This window comes from Sodiomyces alcalophilus (genome assembly GCF_042370955.1).
Source record: "Sodiomyces alcalophilus JCM 7366 unplaced genomic scaffold ACRALscaffold_9, whole genome shotgun sequence".
Taxonomy (NCBI): Eukaryota; Fungi; Ascomycota; class Sordariomycetes; order Glomerellales; family Plectosphaerellaceae; genus Sodiomyces; species Sodiomyces alcalophilus.
The window spans coordinates 1,606,253-1,629,797 of NW_027263540.1; the positions used below are offsets into that span (position 1 = coordinate 1,606,253).

Genomic DNA, 23,545 nt, shown 5'->3' on the forward strand with positions numbered 1-23,545 from the left:
TCCCGGGTCTTTATAGTTATAGATATCTTAAATAGGCGGAACCGATACTTCGGCTATATCTAGAATAAGATAAACTAGTTTATAAGTCCGCTATAGTTTAGTCGGTTTTATCTCTAGACCTATACCGGCTTAAGCCCGGTCCTCTATAAGGCTTTATCTTTTACTATATCCTCTATAACCTTAAGGTTACCGATTTAATCGATTACCTTATAGATTATATAGGTATACTAGACTTCCGCCCCTTATATACCTAGGGCGTTAGTTACGGTAATAATATTATCCCCTGCCTCTAGAATCTTTTATTTAGCTTAGGAGTTCCTCGGGTATAGGGCGACTCCGGTACGGGTACGGTTAATCTGGATAATATCCTAGTCGTTTACTTTCCGGGTCTTTATAATAGTCCGCCTAATAATTATAAGTGGTTTATAGCGTTTTAGTTCCGGGATAATCTAGGATAGGAATCGGAGAAAGACCCTAAGGTCTGCCTTCGGTTTTCCCCCCTATAGCTATTTCTCCGGGGGCTTTATAGTGCCCTTCGGGGTTATATTCTTTTTACCTTTTACTATAGTCTATATCCAGGGGTTATCTTACTAGCCTGGTTCCGTTAGGGTACTAGGGGGTATACTAGCGGACGTTAAGCTAGGGTTAGTCTAGCTAGCCGGCTTCGTGCTAGTCGGTGGTTTAGCGAGGGGGCCAGGGTACCCTCCTTTATCCTTATATCGGCTAGGGTTCCTATAAGCAGGGTCGGGCCTTTAGTCCTAATTAGATTAATAAATTTATTACCGAGTCGGGCTATTAGCGTTATATCGGTTTCCTCGGATACCTTCGCTTTTTCGATTCCTCCCTTAACTACCTAGATAAGGATATTAATAGTATATCCTTAACGCTATAGTATTTTTAGGGCTTTATTTATAGTCTATTAGCATTATTTTCGGGCTTTATTCGCGAAAGTCTTATCTTATACTATTATGCCCTATAGGGGGGGCCTAGTGATTATAGTGGTGGTTAGTTACGTCCCGCTATTAGCTAGCGGCTTAGGCGCTTAGGCCTTCTTCCGTCTAGCTATTATAGGTCCGTGGGAAGATTTTTCGGTCTTTTCCGAGTAGGGTAGCACTATAGCATCCTTCTAAGGCGTCTATAGTGCGTTATAGATATCGTAGAGTAGCGCGCGTAGTACTACTAGGAAGCGTGAATTAAGGGCTTATAGTAAATACCCTTTTTTTCCCTCTTTTTAGCGACTCCCCTAAACCTAAAGTCTAGGGTGGTTCCTAGGAGTAGGGTGGCTATTAAGGATTTGGCTAGGGAAACACCTCCCGCACTAATAAAAGTGGGGGTAGTGGTTAGTAGATATAGGAAGGATATTAGAAGTCTGGTTATATGCCTGAGTATTAATATAAGGAGGGAGGTTATTATTATTTTTAGGCGTATAGTTATTATTATAGTTATCTAAAGAAGGGTAAAGAAACTAATACTCTAAGATATAAACATCTCGAAACTAACTAGTCTTTCCAGTTACTAGGTTATAAAGCTTATTGGTATAGTCGTTAAAACCTATTAAAGCACCTCGAAGTACTCTTATATCTAGTTTCTTTATGTTCGGGTCGTTGTTTTTATAATAAATAATAGAATCCTAAACCCGTATATTATTAATATTAGGTTTCTGACCTTATAAGAGCTTATAGGCACTCTTATATTTAAGAGCTGAATTAGGTAATCTGTTATATATATAAACAGCTAAGAGAATAGCTTCAGCCTAAACGTATCAAGGCAGCCCTAAGTGGAAAAGAAGAGCTCGAACCTTTTCTATTATAGTTCTTAAAAATCGTTTATTATAGCCTTAAGCTTTATAAGTATACGGTGGCTTTATATTATGCTTTATACCTATAAAAAGGCGTTAAAAATAGGCGTTATTAAATTCTTTTCCACCGTTAGTATCTACTTCTTTAATAAAGAAGAGATATTTATTATTATTATTATTATTTTCTACCTTAGCCTTCCACTCTTTTATAGCTATAACTACCGTCGTTTCAGACTTGTCTAAGAGCAGTTATGCCTATAGGAACCGGGTAGAACGGTCTAGTATAAATAAAATCCAACGCTTTTTATTATAAGAAAGAGGTTCGATCGGTCCGTAAAGATCTATATAAACCTTTTTTAAATAGGAAAAGTCTTTGTATTTATTAACTAAATCTTTATTCGTAAGTATAATAGACTTGCTTTTCTTATAGGCATTATAGCTCTATATTTTAGTTAATTCTTTATTAGTTATATTATAATCTTTTTTAAGAGTATTAGTATAAAGACTTTTTAAGGTAATAGGGTTAATATAACCTATCCTGTTATGCTATAGCGATATGTCTTTAGTTATAGAGGTAGTCCTTTAACGGCTATTACGGTCTCTTTATTTATAAAGCTCTTCTTAAGGTTAAAGAGGTTAAGATTTCTTTATTATATTATTTCTTTATTAAGGTTTAACCAACCCCTTTCTTTATTTATTTAGTTTCTTTAAAGCCTATTCTTTAAACCTCTAAAACCTCTTTATTCTAGTTAAGTCTTAAGACTTTTCTTTAGGTAAAATACCTCTTTATAACAGCTTCTTTGTGGTTTTTCTAGTATTTATTGTATTTATTTTCTAAGACTCAACCCCCCCGTACGACAGTGCCCGTGCTGCAGCCCAGTACAGCCCGTTATAAAGCAGAGCCGTTATATAAAGAAAGAGGGGCTTTTTATTATTAAATAATAAGAGCTTTTTGTTTCTAGTAAGACCGCGAGCTTTACTATTAAGACGAGAGAGACTAATAATATTCGTGCCTATTTCCGGTATATAAAGGCACTCTTTTAAAAGCAGAAGCTTTTTAGTATCCCTAAATTTTATAACGCAGTCTACTTCACCTTATATCTTTATTTCCTTTACCTAACCCTAACGAATAGTTCTCTTTTTAGAATTATAAATAGAAAAGAGTCTTTTATTTATAATAATATACGCTATAGCCCTGCTATCTACACAGGAATTCAGATCTAATTTGATACTGTTTTCTGCTTATATTTTATAAATCTTTTCCACGAACTAATCTATATTAAGGTTAGTATTATTTATATCTTTATTCTTAGAAGAGATAATAAATACCTAATCTATATCTATTAAATCCTGTATAAAAGGATTAGGACGGTCTAGAAGAGGAAACGGAGGAGGGAGGACGTCTTTAAAAATAACACCGGCCTCTTCGTTTTTATTATCGTCTTCCTATTCTTTTTCCTTTTCTTTTTCCTATAGCTATTCCTGCTACTAATTCTGTTAATCTATAATTATATTAACTATAGCAGACTCGTCGTTCTCCTCCTCTAAAGACGTATCTAAGGCGTGCTGTTCCTTGGCCTTTAGTACGAGGTTTATTATACGCTTCTTTTTTTAAGAGAGACTCGTCTTTCCTCCTTTCTTTTCCTTATCCTTTTAAGAGGACTAGGATTTATTTACCCTATTCTGGGTATTTTTCCTTAATCCTGAATTATCCTTTATTACCTAGTTCTTAGGTGCTTTTTTAGGATAAAGAAAGTAATAGTTAGTCGGCGTATAGCCAGGCTTCTTATAGTTCTTATAGAATAAACCCTTAGTCTTCTTCTAGGGTTTCTTTATATTTTTCTATGATTTTAAAGCTTATATAAGGAGGGTATTCGACGGCTAATCGACCTTTCTTAAAGCATCTATTAATTCCGCTATTAATTTATCTAGTATATAACTAGTAATATCGTGGCGGAGAGCTTAAGTTATTTACCCTACTATAGATTCGTACCTCTTATTAAGACTATTAAGAATCCAGGCAAAGATCACCTTATTAAAAAAGGATATACCTCTATAATTCAAGGTAAGCAGTCTCTCTTATATTTTATATAAATACGCTTCGAGATTAGGGAATTTAGAAGGCGAGAGGTTAAAAAAAGAAGTTAGGACGATATAGCCGGCCTAGAATCCCTTTACTTTATATAAATCCTTTAGTTTTTCCTATACTTTTAAAGCTTCGTTTATTCCTTAAACCTAGGTTAAGGGACCGTCTAAAAGAGCAGAGAGTATATCTCTAGCTACCTTTAGAGACTCCTCCTTCTGTTTTATAGAAGGATTTACTAGAAGGGGCTTTATAACGTCTTTAATATATTTTCCTTTACGGGCAAAATAAGCGTATATTCCTATAGTCCAGTTTTAATAGTCTATACTGCCCTAGAGCTTCCGGACGGAAATTTCTTCGCCAGTCTCTTATTAAGCCATTTTTAAGCAGCGGAACGATATTTTTTATTATTTATTTAGGTTAGAATTAACTAAGGTATTTAACGATTTATTTCTATTATTTTTATTCGTTTTCCTTTATTCCTTTTTTCTTTATTACGTTATCGATAAAGGACAGAAACAAAGAATACTAAGCTAAAGGTCTAATTCTGATTAGCCTAGCTTTAAAAAGTGGGTCTAAAAATAGGTCTAAATAGTAACGCTATTTATAGATCTCGCGGCACGAAGAAAAGCGATACTCGTATAAGCGAATAACAGGATTTCCATGGGCGGACTTTTTACTAAAAGCTTATATACCACGTTACGATATCCTATTATTATAGGCAGCGCGGTAAGTTAAGTGGCTTAATTATTATAGCTATTAATCGTGGATACATAATAACTCTTATATTTAATCCACGTATTCGTTATTTTTCTTCTTTTTTAAAAAGTCCCTTTATAAACAAAGGAATAGTATATCCGATCGTAACAAAGAGTCTTATTCCGATTATATAGTTCTTCCGGAACAGGAATAAAGAGCTAGCCTCTTAGCACGACTCTTAGCAACCGTATTAGGAAGAATAAAGAGCTTTAAACCGTGGTATCGGAACGAACGGTTTAATTCGATTAGCTATCTTCGGGAGACAAAGGGATTTCGTACGGTTAGAGACAAGTATCTACGACCGGGGGAGGACAAAGGGATAGCCTAAAAAGGCAGGTAGCCTAAAAAGGCAGGAAGTCTTTTTTAGTATTTCGAGTAGAATAAAATAGTAGAAAAGAGTAGATTTCCTTCTTTACTAACCCGGGCTTATAACCTTTTAATAAATTAGGCTACGAGTAGTAGGCTATACGCGCGGAAAAAAGGAATATCAAGCAAATAACTATTAAATTCGTGAATCCGTAGGATTACTGCTTATTTTACTTATATATAAAGAACTAACTTCTGGGATTTCTTCCTGGATCCGGGGCTGGCAAAAGACCCTGAAAGATTGGGTGGCGACTATTACGTCAACAGCCTACGCGACGGTTATCACGCCACGTTATTAGCTTAAGTAATAACCGAGATATCGTATTTACGATACCTAGTGTATATATATAATATATATCATAAGCCAAGTATATATACACGTATAATACGTATAGTATTATAATATAGGTTAAGCTGGTTATAAAGTAGACGAGCTATAACCATATACTGTTTATTTTGACTTAGATATTATACTTATGATTATTATAATTATTATTTATTATAAGTATAATATCAACAACGGATATTAGAGTAAAGGCAAAGGCCGGCCCCCTGGCATACCACTACCCACTAATAGGATAAATCGGCACCGTATATAGTACCCCGGAGAACGCTATTACTAGACCGGACCGCTATAAACTACCCGAAGAAGTAAAGAAGTAAGCCGCGATCCGGAGGGAGGTTATAGATAGCCTATAGCTAGTTAACGGCCCTTAGGTAAAGACCCTAGAATCGATCGATAAGTAGGCTAAATACCTAGTCGATATTATCGTAAGCCCGCTTTAACGGCTTAGTAAGAAATACCGCGGACTAGCTAGTAATAAGAAACCGTAGTAGAATAACGAATATAGAGTAGCTTATAGGGCAGCGATTGACCGTAGACGTTATAACCCCGATAATACCGAAACACAGGATACCTTCTAGAAAACCGTAAAACGGGTTAATAGGGAATACTAGAATAAGAGGATTAGGGGTATTAGGAATACTAATAAACTATATAAGATTATCGGCGAGTATAAAATAAGGGACGGTATAGCCGCCCTCCTAATCTTTTATAACGGTCTAGGCTACTTTAAAGACGCTAAGAAGGGGGAACTCCTTTATAAGACGAAACTAGCTAGGCGGCTAGATATGCCGGACCTAGAAGGCTTATAGGACCGCCCTTTAAAGAGACCGGTTAGGGCTATTCCGGAGGACGGCCCTATCCTTAGGCATAAAGGGAGACGATATACGGTAAAGGTTAATACTACTACCCTAGGCGGTAATAATACCAGCGTCCCCCCACTCTAACTAATCTAGCCTAAAATCGAGGAGGAGGTTACGGAACTCTTCGAAGCGTATAGGCTAACCGGCCACTACCCCCGACCCTTCCGAAGAGGAGATATAGTAATAATCGATAAACCAGGGAAGGATACTAGCTTTATCGCCGGCTATAGACCGATCTAGCTACTAAGCGTACTAAGTAAAGGCCTAGAATATATTATAGTAAAAAGGACGGCCTATAGGGCGATAGACGCTAGAATCCTAAACCCTTAGTATATCGGGGCACTACTAGGGCGGTCTATAATCGACCTAGTAGCGATCCTAATATATAAAGTTAAGTTATAGCTTATATAAGGGAAGTAGGTTATCGTAATAACTAATAATATAAAAGGGGTATTCGATACTATACTATATAGTTAGTTTATTTATAGGCTGCGTAAATAAGGCTAGGATATACCGACTATACGATAATAAGAGAGCTTCGCCTCCGTATAAAGTGCTAAAGTGATCTTCGGAGCCTCCTACCCTAAAGAATATACCCTACTAGACCTAGTAGGCCTCCTATAAGGCTCCCTGGCCTTACTGATCGGATATACACTTAGTATCGTAGAAATATACCGTCTACCTAATAAGGAGAACCGATTCGGATACGCTAACGGTATATACGTTATTATAGCGTATACTAATACTAAGATAGTAGTAACGATAATTAAGGAGATACTATAATAATAACTCTAATAGTATAGAGATAACGGAGTTAAGCTAGACTATAGTAAAGCCGAAGCCTAACTCTTCTCCCGCTAGAGGATCCCCTAGTTCCCTATAATAAAACTGCCCCTATTCGACTATAAGGTCGCGGTTACTTATACTATTAACCTATAGGGATAGAAGCTACTAGCCCCGATTAGGTGGCTCGGTATATATATAGATAGACGCCTTCATTTCCAAGACTACGTAGAGATATAGGTAAGGAAGGGACTTAAGGTCACTAACTATATACGGGGCCTTACCGGAGCTACCCACGGCCTAAACCTAGCGCTATTATAATAAGCTATGCTAGTATATATCCTAACTATTACCTATTACGCGGCGGAGATCTAGTAGGAGGGACCCCGGGCTTTAGCCTAGGGCCACCACGATATTATCTATAAAAAGTAGTGCTAGTCGCTATCCAGATACCTACCTAAAACTAAGGTAATAACCCGAGTATAGATAACTATAATTAGAACCGTGCTCCTAGCCTAGAAGACGGTCCCGGTGCTAGCCTTATACCGGGAATTAAGAATCCCTATAGTATAAGACTACGCGGAGTACCTATAGTAAAGGTATATAACCCGGATCGTAGGACTTAAGAAGGACCACCTAGTAGTATAAGCTATCTCCCCGATTACTTAAGGGGAAGCGAGATAGACTAAGGCCCTAACGCGGCGCTTAAGAGTACTACGGATAAAGGAACTAGTATATATAAGACCGCTATAACACCGACTAATAAGACCCTGTTTTATAGGATAGAGCTGCTAGGATAAGATCCTGTTTAATAATAGGACTAAAAAGAAAGCTAAGGAGACCTTTAGTAGGTGGGTTAATAAGCTAGACCCGGAGTATACCCTAGTATTCTTAGACGGGTCGTAAAGAGGCTAAATATAACCTAGGCCTTTTTAATATAGCGCGGCGGAAGAGAAATCACCTTTAGTCGCGGATATATTCGTAATATAGTGGTTTTTAATAAGGAGGTAACTAGGGTAGCTAAAGGATTAGCCGTGGCGGTCCGCCTCCCCGGAATAAAAGAGATTATTTATTATATCGATAACTAAACGGTAATTTAGGGGCTTATTAGTATTATACCTAGGTTATCGCTATAAGAATTCTTATAGTAGTAATGCCTAGTAACGATTTACCCGACCTACCTATAGTAGATACCGGGATATATAAGGATCCCGGGTAATAAATAAACGGATAAACTCTTTTTAAGCGAAGACGCCTAGGGGATCCTACTAAAAAATAAGAGGCTAACCTAGGTAGGGCTAAAAGCTATTATAATAGCCCGCTATAAAACTAGGCTTTAGAAATAGTATACTAAATCCTGGCTACGCAGATATAAAGCGGCCGTGTAGAAGAAGCTAGGGTTTAGTTAAAGAGAACTAAAAGAACTAACCCTCCCCTATAAGACCCTAATACGCCTAATCTAAGTAAGGATAGGGTATAAGGACTTTAAAGAATACCACTAAAGGTTTTATTACGATAGCTACGTAGTCTATTACGGCTATAGCTATATAAAGACTCCGGAGCACTTCGCCTATTACCGTAAGGTCAGAAACTCCCGTAGATAGCTAGATAAACTCTGGTATTATAAAGACGGGAGGAAAACTAGCCGCTTTAACCCCTAGGAGACCCTTATAGAGATCCTAATAAACAGTATGGCCTTCGCCGCGCTAGCGGATATAATAGGCTTTCTGACTAGGATTTACCCGATCCCGTCGAATAGAAGGAGTACTAGCTAGAAGGTGGACGGACTAGTGGATAGTAGGATAGCTATAGGCACGTAGACCCCCGAGGGTACACGGCGAGACACAGGAACTATCTTTTATCTTATATACTTTCTTTAATAATATAGTGTAGATATCGTTAGTTATTATAGTTTAGGAGGTATAGAGTTAAGCGATTAGTATTATACGGCCTAGGCATAGATACATAGATATCTCACTGCCCGATATCCCGATAGCGGGACGCGGCGCTAGTCTTTACTGGCCGCCGCTAAGGTGTTAAATAGATATACACACACACACACACACTTAGGACCTATCTAGGTCTATATCTAATACCTTAAACTGAATCGGATATATCCGGGTCCGGTCCTAACTATCTATAACCTTAATATACGTCTTAAAGGACCCGATAAACTATACGTTAACTCTAGGGATAACCTATTTAAGTCGCTTAAATAGTCCTAGGGGACCGTGGTCAGGAGGCAGGGCCTTTTAGTCGATTAGGTTAACCTCGGCACCTTTATTAATCTTAGCACTCCGCCGGCCCTATCCGCCGCTTAACTATAACTCTAACATTGCCTTAATCACGCACTTATTAGCGAAGAACGGCTAAGACTGCGGCTCTTCCTAGCCCTAAGCCTATCTAATAACGGAGTGCCTCGGGTTAACTAGTAGGTTATTCGGGTTCTAACTAGTAGAGTATCCTAATAACTAACCTAACTTAAAGGGTTCTTTTAGGTATTCGTTCCGGTAGTAACCATTTTTATTATAGCTAAAGCATATAACGCCGCTATTATTATATTTTTTAGAAGGCCTAGGGGCTTTTATATCGTTTACTTTAATTAATTCTATAAAACCTTAGGGAGGTATAAAGAGCCGAATTATTATAGTACGGGCCCTATTTAGGGCCTTATTACGCCTATGCTTTTTACTCCGGGGCTACTTTAGGCGATTATTCCGGGGCGTTCTTTCTTTATGCTTATATAAAAGAGTAATCTTTGCTTATCGCGCTATAATACCTAACGCCGTATTATTACTAAGAATACCGGCGGCTATAATCTAATTATATAGCGGCTTACTAAGCTTTAGTAAGATTAATTATATATGCTATTTATTAGAGAAGGGTAGGGATACCTTATTAAATAATAAGTCTAGCCTATTAATAAACTTAGTATAGGTCTAGTTAGGGTTGTATATAGTCTAGTCTAAGAATAGCTTCTTAGTTATAGATATCTTACGGCTTTTATTATTAACTAATTACTTAGTTAGGAAGATCTTAAGGTCCTCCTAAGTAGCACCTTTAGTCTTCTTATAAACACACCTATAATAGGCACGCTATCGGGATTTTATAATCTTTAGTAGTAGGGTAAAGAAAAGATAGATCTTCTCTGCTTTAGACGGCTTAACCTTATTAAGTATAAAGCGCTCCTTAATTTCTTTAATAAACGTCTCGAACTAGTTATAGAACTGCCTATCCTATTCGGGGAGCTTTTATAGGACCTTATATTAGCTTTTACGGGAGTCCCCTTAGGGGGTATACTCGGAGGTATTAGGGTCCTTCCCTTATTAAAGGGTAAGGAGACGCTTCTCTTTCTTTTCGCGCGCTCGGCGGTCCTTATAGTGCTTAATTAGGAATCGAGTTCCGCCGATAACAGAGTGCTAGGGGGGCGGCTCTTAAGGTCTTTAATATCGAATTAAGGGCCTATACGGATAACTTAGGGGGTCCCTTAGTCGAGTAATAGTCCTACCACGGTATTATAAGTATCTAGGTTAGCTTATCCGCGAATGCTAAATTCGGGGTTACTATTTTTATCCTCTAACTCGGGTATAAAGGATTACTCGTAATCAGCGCCTAATAGCCCGGCTTTAGCTCCTTTAATAACAGGGGAAGTATCCCGGGTATAAATAATAATAGTACGCTAAGGGGGTATCTTAGGTACTAGTTAGGGGTAGTAATAGGATTTAAAAAATAACTAGTCTTTTAAACTCTTAATAGTCGTTATACCCGTAAACGGTTAGAACGAATAAAATATTATAGGTTTTATATAAGGAGTAAAAAGAGTCTTTAAGACTATAATAAGAATAGGTTATAAAGCTAACCTTAAGGGGGGAATAATTATAAGATTATTCGTTAAGCCCTTTTAACTCAGGACTTAACGGGAAATACCCTACTTAAGGACTAGTAACTATCCTCCTTAGAATTAATATATAATAACCTAAGGCTCTAAGACTATAGATCTTAGGCTAGGTTAATAATCCTAAAATATAACTTAGTCCTTAATATCCCTAGGGTTAACCTTAGGGCCGGTTCTGGGTTCTTAATATATTCCTTAACGCCTCTAAGTCCTATCCGATTCCCTTAAATAGAATATCCCTGATAGTAGCTTATAACTCTATATCGATGATTAAGGATTAAACGCCATAACGATTAAGAATAAATACTCTTTACCCTGACTCGGCGAGCTATTAGATAGGCTTACCGGGGTAAAGTACTTTTTTAAGGTGGATATCTGGGATACCTATTATAGGATCTGGATTAAGAAAGAGGACCGTTAGAAGACGGTGTTTAGAACGCGATACGGCTACTATAAGTATACAGTTATACTATTTAGGCTAATAAATACTCTAACTATATTCTAAGCGTATATTTACTAAACACTTATTAGTTTATTAGATATATATTATATCGCTTACCTTAATACTATCCTTCTTTATTCTATATTAAAGGAATAGTATATAAAGGACCTAAAGAAGGTTCTGGATCGGCTTTATAGGGCCTAGCTATACGCGGAACTATTAAAGTACGAATTTTACGGTGACCGAGTAGACTTCTTATAGGTTATAGTAACCCGTGAGGGTATCACGATAGATCCTGAACGTGTATATACGGTCGCTAAGTCGCTAACGCCCGAGTTATTCCGTGAAATCTAAGTTTTCCTTAGTTTTACTAATTTCTATAGGAGGTTTATTAAGGGATACTCTAGAGTAATAACGCCGCTAACTATACTATTAAAAGGTAGCTAGGCGGGTAAACAGAAGGGACCTTTTAAGTTTCCGGATAACGCTAAGCGGGCGTTTAAATTACTAAAAGTCGCCTTCGGGTCGGCGACTATTCTACGGTAATAGAATCTAATACTAGATATAAGGGTCGAGACGGATGCCTTGAATAAGGCTATTTCCGGGATCCTAAGTTAGAAGTATAAGACTAGATAGCGACTAGTCGCCTACTTCTCGCGGAAGCTTTCCGAAATAAAGTAATAATAGGGTATAGGATAATAGGAGCTATTAGCTATAGTAGAAAGCCCTAAGTATTAGCGTTATTATCTCGAAGGCATAGGATAGGCGTTTATAGTGTTAACGGACTATTAGACGCTTAAGAGTATACTAAACGCGCCGGCGCGGGACCTTCGCGGAAAGCTTACTAGATAGGTATACCGATTATCGTTATTTAACTTCGAGGTTTAATACTGCCCGAGTAAGATAAACCCGGCGGATAGCCTATTAAGACGGCCGGATTATATAGTGGATAAGACGCTATACGATAATATACTTCCTACCTTATCGTAACGATTATAACTAGTTAGCGACCTCCTAATAAGCGTTTATTAAAGGATCGCGAGTATCCGCCTTACCCTAATAAGTGACGCGGTAAAGGTCGTATACGTTCAAGCTGCTCGGGTAATACTACCCGAATATAGACCTAGTAAGCGTAAGCGGGTATAGACTTTATAGGAGGGCGCCCTGCCTAGCTTAAGAGAATATAAGGATAGAAGAGGGCCGCGACCCCTACGTCCTATCGACGGTACCCGGCGTGTTATTATGGCTGCTATTACCCGCTCCCGAACACGAGATATAGGATATAGGGCGACTACCTAGCGAAGGGTCGCCGATAAGATATTACTAACGCCTAAAGCTAATAAGGCTAGGGTTATTATAATACCGGATTAGTATATTCTATATTTTATAGCCTAAGAGCTAGCTAGGAATAAAACGGTAGGTCGGTGTATTATTAGCAAGAATCTAAAAGATCTAGTTAAAGAGCTATAGACTACTAACCTGGATTATATATTATTATCTAAGACTATTCGCTAAGGGACCGGAAAAGGAGCGGGGTACTCTCTTAGAGAAAAGGATATACTACTATTTAAGGGATAGTTAGTACTGCCTATATAGGGCTCCCTAAGGGCCGAGGTTCTATAATAGCACCACGATAACCCTAGGGCGGGACACGTAGGAGCGAATAAGACGCTTAAGCTGATTTTCAGAAAGTTCTGCTAAGTAGACTTAGCGGCGGATATTCGTGATTATATCGCCGTATATTCGGCGTGTTAAGGGGTATAGGTACCGCGATATAAACCGTATAGCTAGCTATAGATACCACCGTTACCTATATATCCGTTCTAAGATATTAGTATAGATTTTATTACGGGTTTACCGCCTATAAAAGGGGCCGACGGGTAAATATATAACGCTATTTTAGTGGTTATCGACTAATATATAAAGTATACCCTGTTTATCCCTATATAGAAGGACTTAATAGCACCCTAGCTAGCGGCGCTGCTATACTAGGAAATTAAGTGCCGATTTAGTAGCCTGGAGGGTAGAGTAATAGACCGAGATAAGCTATTTACTAGTTAGTTCTAGGTAGAGTTCTGCCGTGAGCAGGCGAACGCTTAGCGATTATCTACTATATACTACCCGTAGACGGATAGTTAGACGGAATAAACGTATTAGTTTCTGATTAAGTACCTATAGGTAATCGCCGGTAACACGATAACGTAATAGCCTATTTAGCTATTAGAAGCAGGGTTCGCCTATAATAATAGCGAGTATTTCCTACTTAGTATTTCGCTATATAAAGCATTATACGGGTATTATCTATATATAGTGGAGTATATTCGCCCTAGGATAATACCCGGGTATAGGGCGTTTAGGAACGTATTAAGAAGCTAGCGGAGATTCGGCGAAAGGTCCGCGAATACTAGGCGCGTGCTATAGAGTACTAGGCTCGGCACTATAATAAACGCTACTAGCCGTAGTAATATAAGGTAGGCGATATTATTAGACTACCTATAAAGAACTTCCGATTCTGGTAAGATTCGAAGCTAGCATTATAATATATTCGAGTATAGGTAACCGAGAGGATCGGCGCGTAGGCGTATAGGGTTCGCCTTCCTGCGTAGTAAATAAGGATATACGATATATTCCTAGTATCTTTATTAGAACCGTGGAAAGACCGATTAGCCGTAGAGTTATTAGCAAAGGATCTCTCGCTTCTAAAGGAGGAGTAAGATAAATAGGAGGTAGAAGATATTATTAGTTATAAAGCAGAATAAGGTAAGATGTTTTATCTTATAAAGTGAGCGGGTTAGCCGGTAGAATATAATATCTAGAAACTAAAGGACTACCTAAAAAACGCTCTAGGGATCCGGAAAAGGTACTAAAAGTATAAAAAGCATATATATATATATATATATAAAGTAGGACGACTATAAGATAGTATAAGGCCCTAAAGGGTCGTCGGATATAAAAATAAGAACTTACTTATAGGTTATAATAACCTTTTTCCTTATAGTAAATAAATAAACAGGGTTAAGCCCCGACTAGTTCTAAACATCGTAAACTATTAGAATAAAGTTTAACGCTATTTTAGGCGATTATTACCGGCGATTACTCGGCGAATAAAAAATTAATTACTAAAACCATAGGAATTGGTTTTATTACCGATATTAACGGCTATAGTATCGCTATTAAAAGCCGACTTTATAGCGGGTATATAGCGGCGCGGGGTGCGGATATATTAATAAGGAATATCTTTCTTATTAAAGGACGCGACGATCGGCGGCGTATACTCGGTATAACTAGGGGGAGCCAGGGTATTAATAGCCGATAAAGCGGTAAAGGCTTAACGATAAGCAGGATAGCGGGGATAAGTTGTAGTAGGGTAAGGAGCGGGCGCGATGGCCTTATTAGAGCTATCGGTAAAGGGATTATTATCGCTAGCGACGGGGGAAGTATAGCCGTGGCGACTGGCCGTACAACGACTAGTAAAATAGCGCGTAAGGGCTGGGCGATAAGGGTTATTAATAGCCGATAGGAGGCCGGTAAGACCATCTAATAACGGGAAGGCGTTAAGGCCCCGTAAGCGGTGCTTACAATTCAATAGGAGTTAACCGTTTATTACTAAGTCCTTAATAAAGGTAATAAACGGCTTAACGTCACGGAGGTCGCCCTCGCGACGAGGACGAATCTAGTCTAAAAGTGCTAAAGCCTTAGCCTTATTAATACGACTAAGACGGTATATAAAGTTAACCGTTATTATGGAACGTAAGGACGAGATCTCGCCTAAAACCGGTATCTACGACTACTAACTATTAGAAATATAGCCGAATAGTTAGCGACCGGAAAAAGAACTTATATACTTAGCGGTAAGCTTCTTTTCACCGCGGTCTATAACTAGGCGAAACCACTTATAGGCCTTAGAAATACGCTTATAAGCGCGACGCTAAGCTATGGGCGTTAGATTATTATCCACTATATAGACGCGCTTACTACTATTCTATGGTAACTAAGTAGCACCTAGCAGGAAATCAGGAACTTAATAACTAAGTAGCTTAGGTAAAACGCGGAATAATCATCGGATTTAGAGCGGTATACTATTAATAACCGCGGGTATAGGTAATATAGCGGCTAGCGCCTATAATATTGCTAGCTTTATTAAGGTAATCGATACTAATATACGAGTCTAAATAGGATACGTAAAATAAGCAGAGAGCCTTATCCATAATAATAGACTTCCAGGCGTTAGCGGTATTACATTTAACTTATAAAGAGCTATAGTAACTTAAAAATAAGCGATAATATAATCACAAGCAGTCGGCGTTAATAATAGTAATAATAATAATACTAGATAATAAAGTAGGTAGCTAATAATCGACGAATAGTGGGCGATTATAATAACTAAAGACAGTTATAAAGAGAATTAGGAGCTATAAGGAAAATTACGCGAGGAATTATATACTTATCGCTAAATGTTTACCTAAGGCTAGGCATAATATCCGCGAAGGGTTAGATAATTATAGGTAATAATAATAAGCATCGCGGAGTGTCTATAGTAATATTCGAATAAATCACGAGGCATATAGTCGGCGATAGAACGCCGACGAGTAGGTAAATAAAGAAGTGGACACTCTTTTTTCCTACGAGTTTTTAACAAGGGTCGTATAGAACTAGATAAAGATAATTAATCGCGATAAACGCGTAATTAAACCCATCACGATAATACGACTCTCCGGGACTAAACTCGTTAGGGGGAGGGGCAGTATAATAAGATAATCGTAGACCCATCGGTATATAGTCGGACTGATAGCCGCGTTCGGACCACTAATCCGAACCTATCTCTATACGTGCGTTAATGGATCAGTTTAATCCCTTAAGTTAAAGTCTTGGTTTAAAGTCAGCGCTTGGTTGACGAATATACCGCGATCACTCTGCGATACTAATCTATCGAGCCTTTTCTATAATTCCTTTTCCTTAACTAAAGTCTAAGGACTTCGCTTTCGTTATACTATAATACCGGGGCACTAGGTCTAAACTAGTTCCTAGCCTTAATCGGTACTAACTAATTATCGATTTCTATAACTATAAATAACTCTCTAATTAGCTTATAATTATATACAGGTGGTTTTTCGTAATTGCGCCGGGGCGCTGGTTATTTAGTAAGCTTCTTTATAATTACGCGATTAATTTCGCTCTATTATAAGAGGTGTTACGGGAATATCGTAATTAACGCCTTTTACATTACTATTAAGGGGCCGGTAATAGATCGCTGATCGACTTACTAACTACTATCCTTAGAACTAAGCATAACCAGCGTATCTGTTAACCCTTTTGTTTATCTGATAGTTCCTGCTTAGCCACTATCCTTATTAATTTAGGCACAGCGGGCGCCTACGCGGTATCCGCTTCGCTAGCTTCCCCCGGGGGAATACCCGTTCTGCGAGTCCTTCTTAGTGGTATCTTCGGCCTAATTACCTTAAAGGTATAGAAGTTAAAGAATTCTTATAAAAGGAAAGTCCGTGTACTTTGGTTACAGAAAAGATATTATAGAAAAGGCTTAATAGCTTAGTATCGTACAGTAATTATAGTATATCCGTTAACTAAGCGCTAACTTTAAACCAAGGCTTTACCTTAAGGGATTAAACTATATCCCTTAATCGCACGCATGGAGGTAAGTTCGGGTCGGTAGTCCGTCCACGCCCATCAGTCTGACTATATGCCGACGGGTCTACGATCATCTCGTTATAAGTTCTACGGTTAATTCTACCCTTCTAAAATTATACCAACTATATTAGAACCCTAGCTTTCCTCTTCTAAAGACGTATCTAAGGCGTATTGTTCCGTTGACTTCAGTATAAGGTTTATTATACGCTGGTTTTTTCGAGAGAGACTTGTTTTTCCTCTATTCTTTTCCTTCTAACACGACCAGGTCTAAGACTTATTTACCCTATTTGGGTATTTTTCCTTAGTACCGTATTATCGTCTAATACGTAGTTGTTAGGTGTTTTTTTAGGACAGAGAACATAATAGTTAGTCGGCGTATAACTGGATTTCTTATTGTTTGTTTTAGAATAGGCCCTTAGTTATTTTCTAGGGTTTCTTATCCTTCTTTAATTTTAAAGCTTATACAAGGCGGGTATTCGAGAGGTAATCGATCTTTTTTAAAGAGTCTCTTTATTCAGTTATTAATCTATTTAGTATATACCCGGATTATAAGGAAGAGCTTAAGGTATTTGCTCTATTGTGGATTTATACCTTTTATGGAGACTATTAAGAATTTAGGCAAAAATACCTCATTAGGAAAGAATATATTGCTGTAATTTATGGTAAATACTGTGTCTTGTATTTTCTATTAATACGCTTTTGTATTAGAGAACTCTGTAGGTAAGAGGTTAACGAACGAGAGGTTAGGACCTTATAATCTGCCTAAATCCCTTTTGCTTTAGATAAATCCTTTAGTTTTTCCTATACGTTTAGACCGTTTTTCCTTTTTTAAACCTGAGTTAAGGGACCGTCTAAGAGAGCAGAAGGTATATCTATAACTGTCTTTAGAGACTCCTCTTTTTCTTTTATGGAAGGATTTGCTCGAAGAGGCTCTATAACGTTATCTATATAGTTTGCATTACGAGTAAAGTAAAAGTGTTTTTCTATATTCTAGTTTTAATAGTCTTTACTGCCCTAGAGCCTCTGGATAAGGACTTCCTTAAGAGCATCTTATTGGGCTACTTTAAAACAGCAGAACGGTCTTATTTATGGTGTATTTAGATTGAAATTGACTACGTTATTTAGAAAGCTATTTTCATTATTGTTCTGTATTGCTTTTCTTCATTATATTATTAATCAAGGATGGAAGTAAAGAATACCGAGCTTAAGGTATAATTTTAATTAGTCTAGCTTCGAAAAGTAGGCCTAAAACTGGGTCTAAACGGTGAAGCTATTTATAGATATCGCGTCTTACGAGGTTAGGGCGTACGCGTCGCTGTTATTAGCGTTACTATTCATAATAGTCTCTTAGGTACCTTCTTTCTTTTTACCTTTATTGACGTCTTGCTATTGAACTTATAGGTAGATACGCCGTGTCTTCTAGTGTTAAACGCGGAGATCTAGACGCGATTACTATTATGGCCTCTAAATTTAGCTCTATCTGGCTTTACAGGTATATAGTCCGTAACAGTAGCCGCTATAAACCTTGCCTACAGAGAGGTTTTCAAGAGTATAGGAAGTTAACTATCTAGGCCTTAGTGATTAATCGCGGCTATGGATACGTCTTTTTCTAGCTTTAGCCCTATAAATACTATAAGCTTCTCTCTATATTCTGGCAGTATAAGCTCTATAAGCGGTTCTACCTCCTAAGCCTTAAGGCCGGCAGGTATTATCGCATAGGCTGGCCCGAAGCAGGTCCGGAGCGAGTTATTCCGGGCCTAAAAATAGGAATGGATCTGCCCTAGGAATAAGGGCAGGATTTTAGGAACTTGGGTCAGGATTTTCACAGAGTCAAATTAAATCAACAGATCGATCCTCTATTTTTACGTAATTGAGTTATACGCTGTTTGTAACATGTATAGCCCTTAGGAGAGGTTTATGAACCTTATTATTCGGCTAAAGAATAGGCTTGAAGTATACTATAATATAGATATTAGAAGAGGGCTTGGCCTTATCTTATAGGTTATCTTACGGACCTTGTTCAATTATATCTAGCAGCCGGATCTGATTAAGAATATCCGTCGGCCCTTCTTCTATTAATTAATATATATCTTCTTTTAGTACTTTAAGGTTCTCAGTAAAATATCTCTATTTATTAAAGAGAACGTTATGTATATAGACGATCCAGTTACCCTTACCGCCAGGCACCGACATATAGTACATATTAGTTAAATCGTAGCCTATAGGATAGCCGATGTAGGCTCGTGTCGCTAGTTAAGTTTAAAGTTTACCGGACCTTATTAGGGCAGCTCGGGTTACAGAAAAGGCCTTATACCTATAGGCTCGAAGATAGACTGATTACGGTTTATGGTTATAATGAATCTTAAAAAGGGGCTTCTAGCCAAGCAGTGATATTAGCGTCCTATTATATACGTAAGCGGTAAGAGGGATAATAGTGACCTATAGAAAATCAGGTAAATAAGCGTGTATTTCTATAGCTCGTATCCTAATCACGATAACTACCCTGGATCTTTTAGTGCCTCTGTTTTAGACAGGAGTATCTGCTAAGCAGGAGTCTGGTTAGATACTAGTTTCCGTACTTAAGCCCTGTATCTCGTGTAATTATATTAGTTCTTGCTTATACTTAAAGACTTATACCCAGCAGTTAAAGTAGCCCTAATACAAGGCGGTTAGTTAAGTAATAACTATATAAATTTTAGCGGCCTTCTTCGATATTATAATATTGTAAGTAGCGAAGCCGCCATTTCGATTTATAAAGGATATAATGTGTATATCGCCCTCTACAGTTAGTTTAATATCTATGAAAAGATCGCCTATTTTTTACTAGCGTAGCTTAGAGTTATTTGGGTCTACCAGCTCATTTAGCGGGGCATTTTAGATTGGGCGTGGGCGTAATAGTCTACCGTTCTGGGTCCCTTTAGTTTAATGCCCTATAGCTACTCTTGTAGTTACTTTATTGGATTAGGGCCAGCGTGGTCTAGACGAAGATACTATATATTACTATCGGCTTACCTAGCTGATTATTCGATAGATTTATGGATAGTGTCTAAAAAGCAGTAATAATAGGGGCGTTAAAGAGTATACAGAGCTTTATAACCGATTAATTATAGTAGATACTTAGCTTATAAAAGACTTATCGATTACGGCGCCTAATATAATCGTTAAGAGGCTCTAAACTCTACGACTAACTATATTAATACATCGTCTTATTTTATACCAGGTTATAGATAATGTCTGTATAATAGGCTACCTCCTTTAATTAGAATTTAAATAGGCCGGTTATTCCGTTAATTTATATAATAACGTCTTTGTATCCTACAATTGGAACCGTTATGCTCTATGCTACTATAATGTTATTAGGGTGAGCCGGTCTATAATCCGTAAATCTGCTTATATAATAGAAACCGTAAGGGGTGGCTCCGGAGTCTAGTATACCAGACTCCTATAAAGGATATACAGTAGCTAAGAGAGTAGCTACTAGATACTTTACGATAAACCTACCAGGGTGTAACTCTATATCCGTATATAGTCATGCCTCCTCTAATATATTATTATTATTATCGGTCTTTTTCTTCTTATTATGCGACTTACTCTTATCTATTGTATCTTATAGATCCCGGTCTATCCTAGGAAACCTCTTTATTAGTCCCCTAATAGGGTCCCTAGAGTAGAAGTCTATTATCACTAACTGTATTAATAGTATCTAATAACCTTATAGATTCTGACCGCGTTAATAGTATACTAGATACTTATTCTTATTAATACAGGCTTATCTGCGATTAGAACTTATGGAATTAGCTAATATTCTTCATTTCAAACTACAGTAGCCGTTATGGCCTCGCGGGGCTCCCTTATAGTCGCTTATTTTAGGCCTCCTCGCGGGCTACAGCCTATTATCGTTATCTTCCTCCATGAATTAAGGCCCAGGAAGACTATGGCCCTATAGCTATAAACAGACATAGTAATAAGTTACTACTCCGCCATCTTTTTTCTTTAAGTGATAAGAGTTATCGCCGTTATTATTTTAAAATTTTAGCATGGCTTCTTTCTATCCACTTAGTTACCTCGGGCAGGTCGTATAGTATTAAAGAAGTCGTTAATATAGATCTCTTAGGGCTACTATAAATACGGATATTATAATAGCTTTCTAATAGAGCCTATTACTTATAAGGCTTTATAAGGCCAGGCTGTCACCTTCCTTAGGTTAATAGACGGCTTACTCTTATATAGATTATAGTTCTTTTAACAGTCCTTTGCATAGGTCGCGATGTAGGGTATAATAGTAAATTATATAGCTTTAAAGGTCTTCTTTAGCGTTGTACCCTTTATTAAGCCCTTCCGTCTTTTCACGACGATAAGCTCTTCTACCCACTTAAATATAGCGTTAATACCCTTCTAGTAGGTATTATAGTTATTACATTCCTCTTTATATCAACGATTATCTTTAGTATAAGCAGCTTTACTAGTAGCAGTTAGTTTAGAGATATAAGCGGGCTGCCTATCTACTATAGCGATAAAGGCATAGGCGGTAAATTCAGGACGGCTGGCTCGCTATAGTCGAGAGGTAGAGTTATTAGGGCGTAGGAAATCGCAGGCTCTATTACTACGGGCCCTGACTTTATAAAGGCGTCGCTATAGCTCCTAGTCTTTATGCCTTATATAGATAGTCGTATTCGCGGTTATAGTAAAAGTTATAAGGCAGTTATAGCTAGCTATATATGGCGCGGCATAAATAGGTTTTATAGATTATTTAGTAAATACGACTCTTAATTATTATAAACAGCGTATAACTTAAAGTACCTGATTAGACATTAGATTTATTAATTGTAATTAAGTATATAGAGATCTCTAATATACATGCTAAAAAGCTACCTTTAATCCTACGGCAGACCTATATCCACATTTAGGCCTGGAATAACTAGTTCCGTGCTTTCTACGGGCCAGCCTATTAGTAAAAATACTACTATAGCCTTATTAGTATAGTGATTTCTAGAGCCTAGAATCGACTAAGAAATATAAAGTCTTATATACAATTATAATCTATACGGATATTATAAATTGCTATAATAATTATAAAGGTTAAGTATTGTATTATAGGCCTATTAAGACCCACTAATTGTAGTCGGAATAGTAGGACATACAGTCGTTCTAGTTTAATCCTAAAAAATGAATTGCTATTATTGCATCTTAATATAGTTCGAGGTATACATGGGTACTATCTCCAACCACCCACTCGACCCTCGTCCCACCGGTGTTTGCGTTCCTGACGAAAATAGTAAAGAGTCTTTGCTTCCTTATAACTCCGAACCCAGTCGATAACTTCTTTCTCCAGCGCAGCAAGTGCGACAGTGCCATTCTCGATAAAGCTCTCCTCCATAGCATAACACACCGCTGACTGCTCGTGGACCCCTTGGGCCAGGCTTTGGTAGAGAGAGGCAGGTGAGAACGGAGCTAGAACGATGTCCATATCGAACTGTTTCTGACGCCAATGTCTTTCAACTGCACGTGTTGAAAGAAGCTGGGACTGAGTTGAGGACCGACGATGCACTATCCCGGATTCTAGTTGCATCAATTGACCTGCTAGCTCTATATTTTTGGCCAACCACGCATACAAAGAAATCCGAGAATTAGAAGATGATTGGTGAATCGCCCCCGGCGATCGTGCCAGAGCATGTAGAAGTAGAGGTTCTGCTAGGACATTGGCTAGGTCTTGCTTCCTGCACTCATATCGTTGTCAACGTTGGATCCCGACTTCCCCAGCTCACCGAAACATCAAGATGCGGGAGTTCGGCATACGATTTACCTCGCAGGACATGTGGAATCCGCTTATTCTCGGGACCAGGAACATGCGACAGATACTCAATTTGCTGACCGGCTTCTGGAACCCACGCTGATATCTCGACGGAAAGTCCGAGATTAGAATTAATGTCTATCCCAGGCTTCTTGCCTGGTGCTTCCCTATGACTAGCATCAGGCCTCAGAGATTTCGGCGGGATGGCTGGCGGACACAACACGTCCATGAGAGTTGGATTGGATAGTAGAACGAGGAAAGGCCGTCCCAATTAGAACAAAAATTGCATTAAACCAATAAAGGCGTGACGAGGGTCTTCACGAAGGGACTAGTAGAGGCGAATGTCAGTGTCAAGCATAGAGGCATTGCATAGGCAGACCCGTGACAGGCACGGAATAGGTTATTCCGGCCACGAAATTAGGAGTGCCACTATTTATATCAGGCATTATGCCTAAGGTCCCCGATAAGGCCGTCGGGTATAATTAAGGCCATGTCACTTATTTCTCCGAATACGGAGGTACTTTTAATAGATATACTATACTAATATGTCCCCTGTTTTGTCTATATATTTAATATAGTAGACTAATACTATGTTATAGTTAATAATTAATATCAGTAATAGTTACTAGGCCTTAAGTAGAGCCTGCGTGGTTACTCCTGCCGACTTTATAATCTAGGTATACCTGCTATGTTAGAAGTATACCTATAGTTTAGTATTTTAGTAATAATAAAACGCTCTATATACTCCCTTAAGTCTATAGGCTTTATATATAGCC

At 38.0% G+C, this 23,545-nt stretch overlaps 1 protein-coding gene across 1 annotated transcript; it reads right to left on the bottom strand.

The window, feature by feature from the left end:
• Positions 1-22,129: 22,129 nt before the first annotated feature.
• ACRALDRAFT_1042420 (uncharacterized protein) lies at positions 22,130-23,146 on the bottom strand. Its single transcript, XM_071015261.1, has 2 exons — positions 22,775-23,146; positions 22,130-22,695 (listed from the first exon to the last, which is right to left on the bottom strand). Exons 1-2 carry the CDS (start codon positions 22,996-22,998, stop codon positions 22,194-22,196), a joined length of 726 nt encoding a protein of 241 aa, XP_070871320.1. The 5' UTR covers positions 22,999-23,146; the 3' UTR covers positions 22,130-22,193.
• Between the last annotated feature and the right edge of the window lie 399 nt (positions 23,147-23,545).

Excerpts from the sequence above, each read along its gene's own strand:
- ACRALDRAFT_1042420 (XM_071015261.1), bottom strand. The coding sequence starts at position 22,998 with ATGGACGTGTTGTGTCCGCCAGCCATCCCGCCGAAATCTCTGAGGCCT. Across the intron at positions 22,696-22,774 it reads CATGTCCTGCGAGGTAAATC|GAAGCAAGACCTAGCCAATG; the intron begins GTATGCCGAACT and ends ATATGAGTGCAG.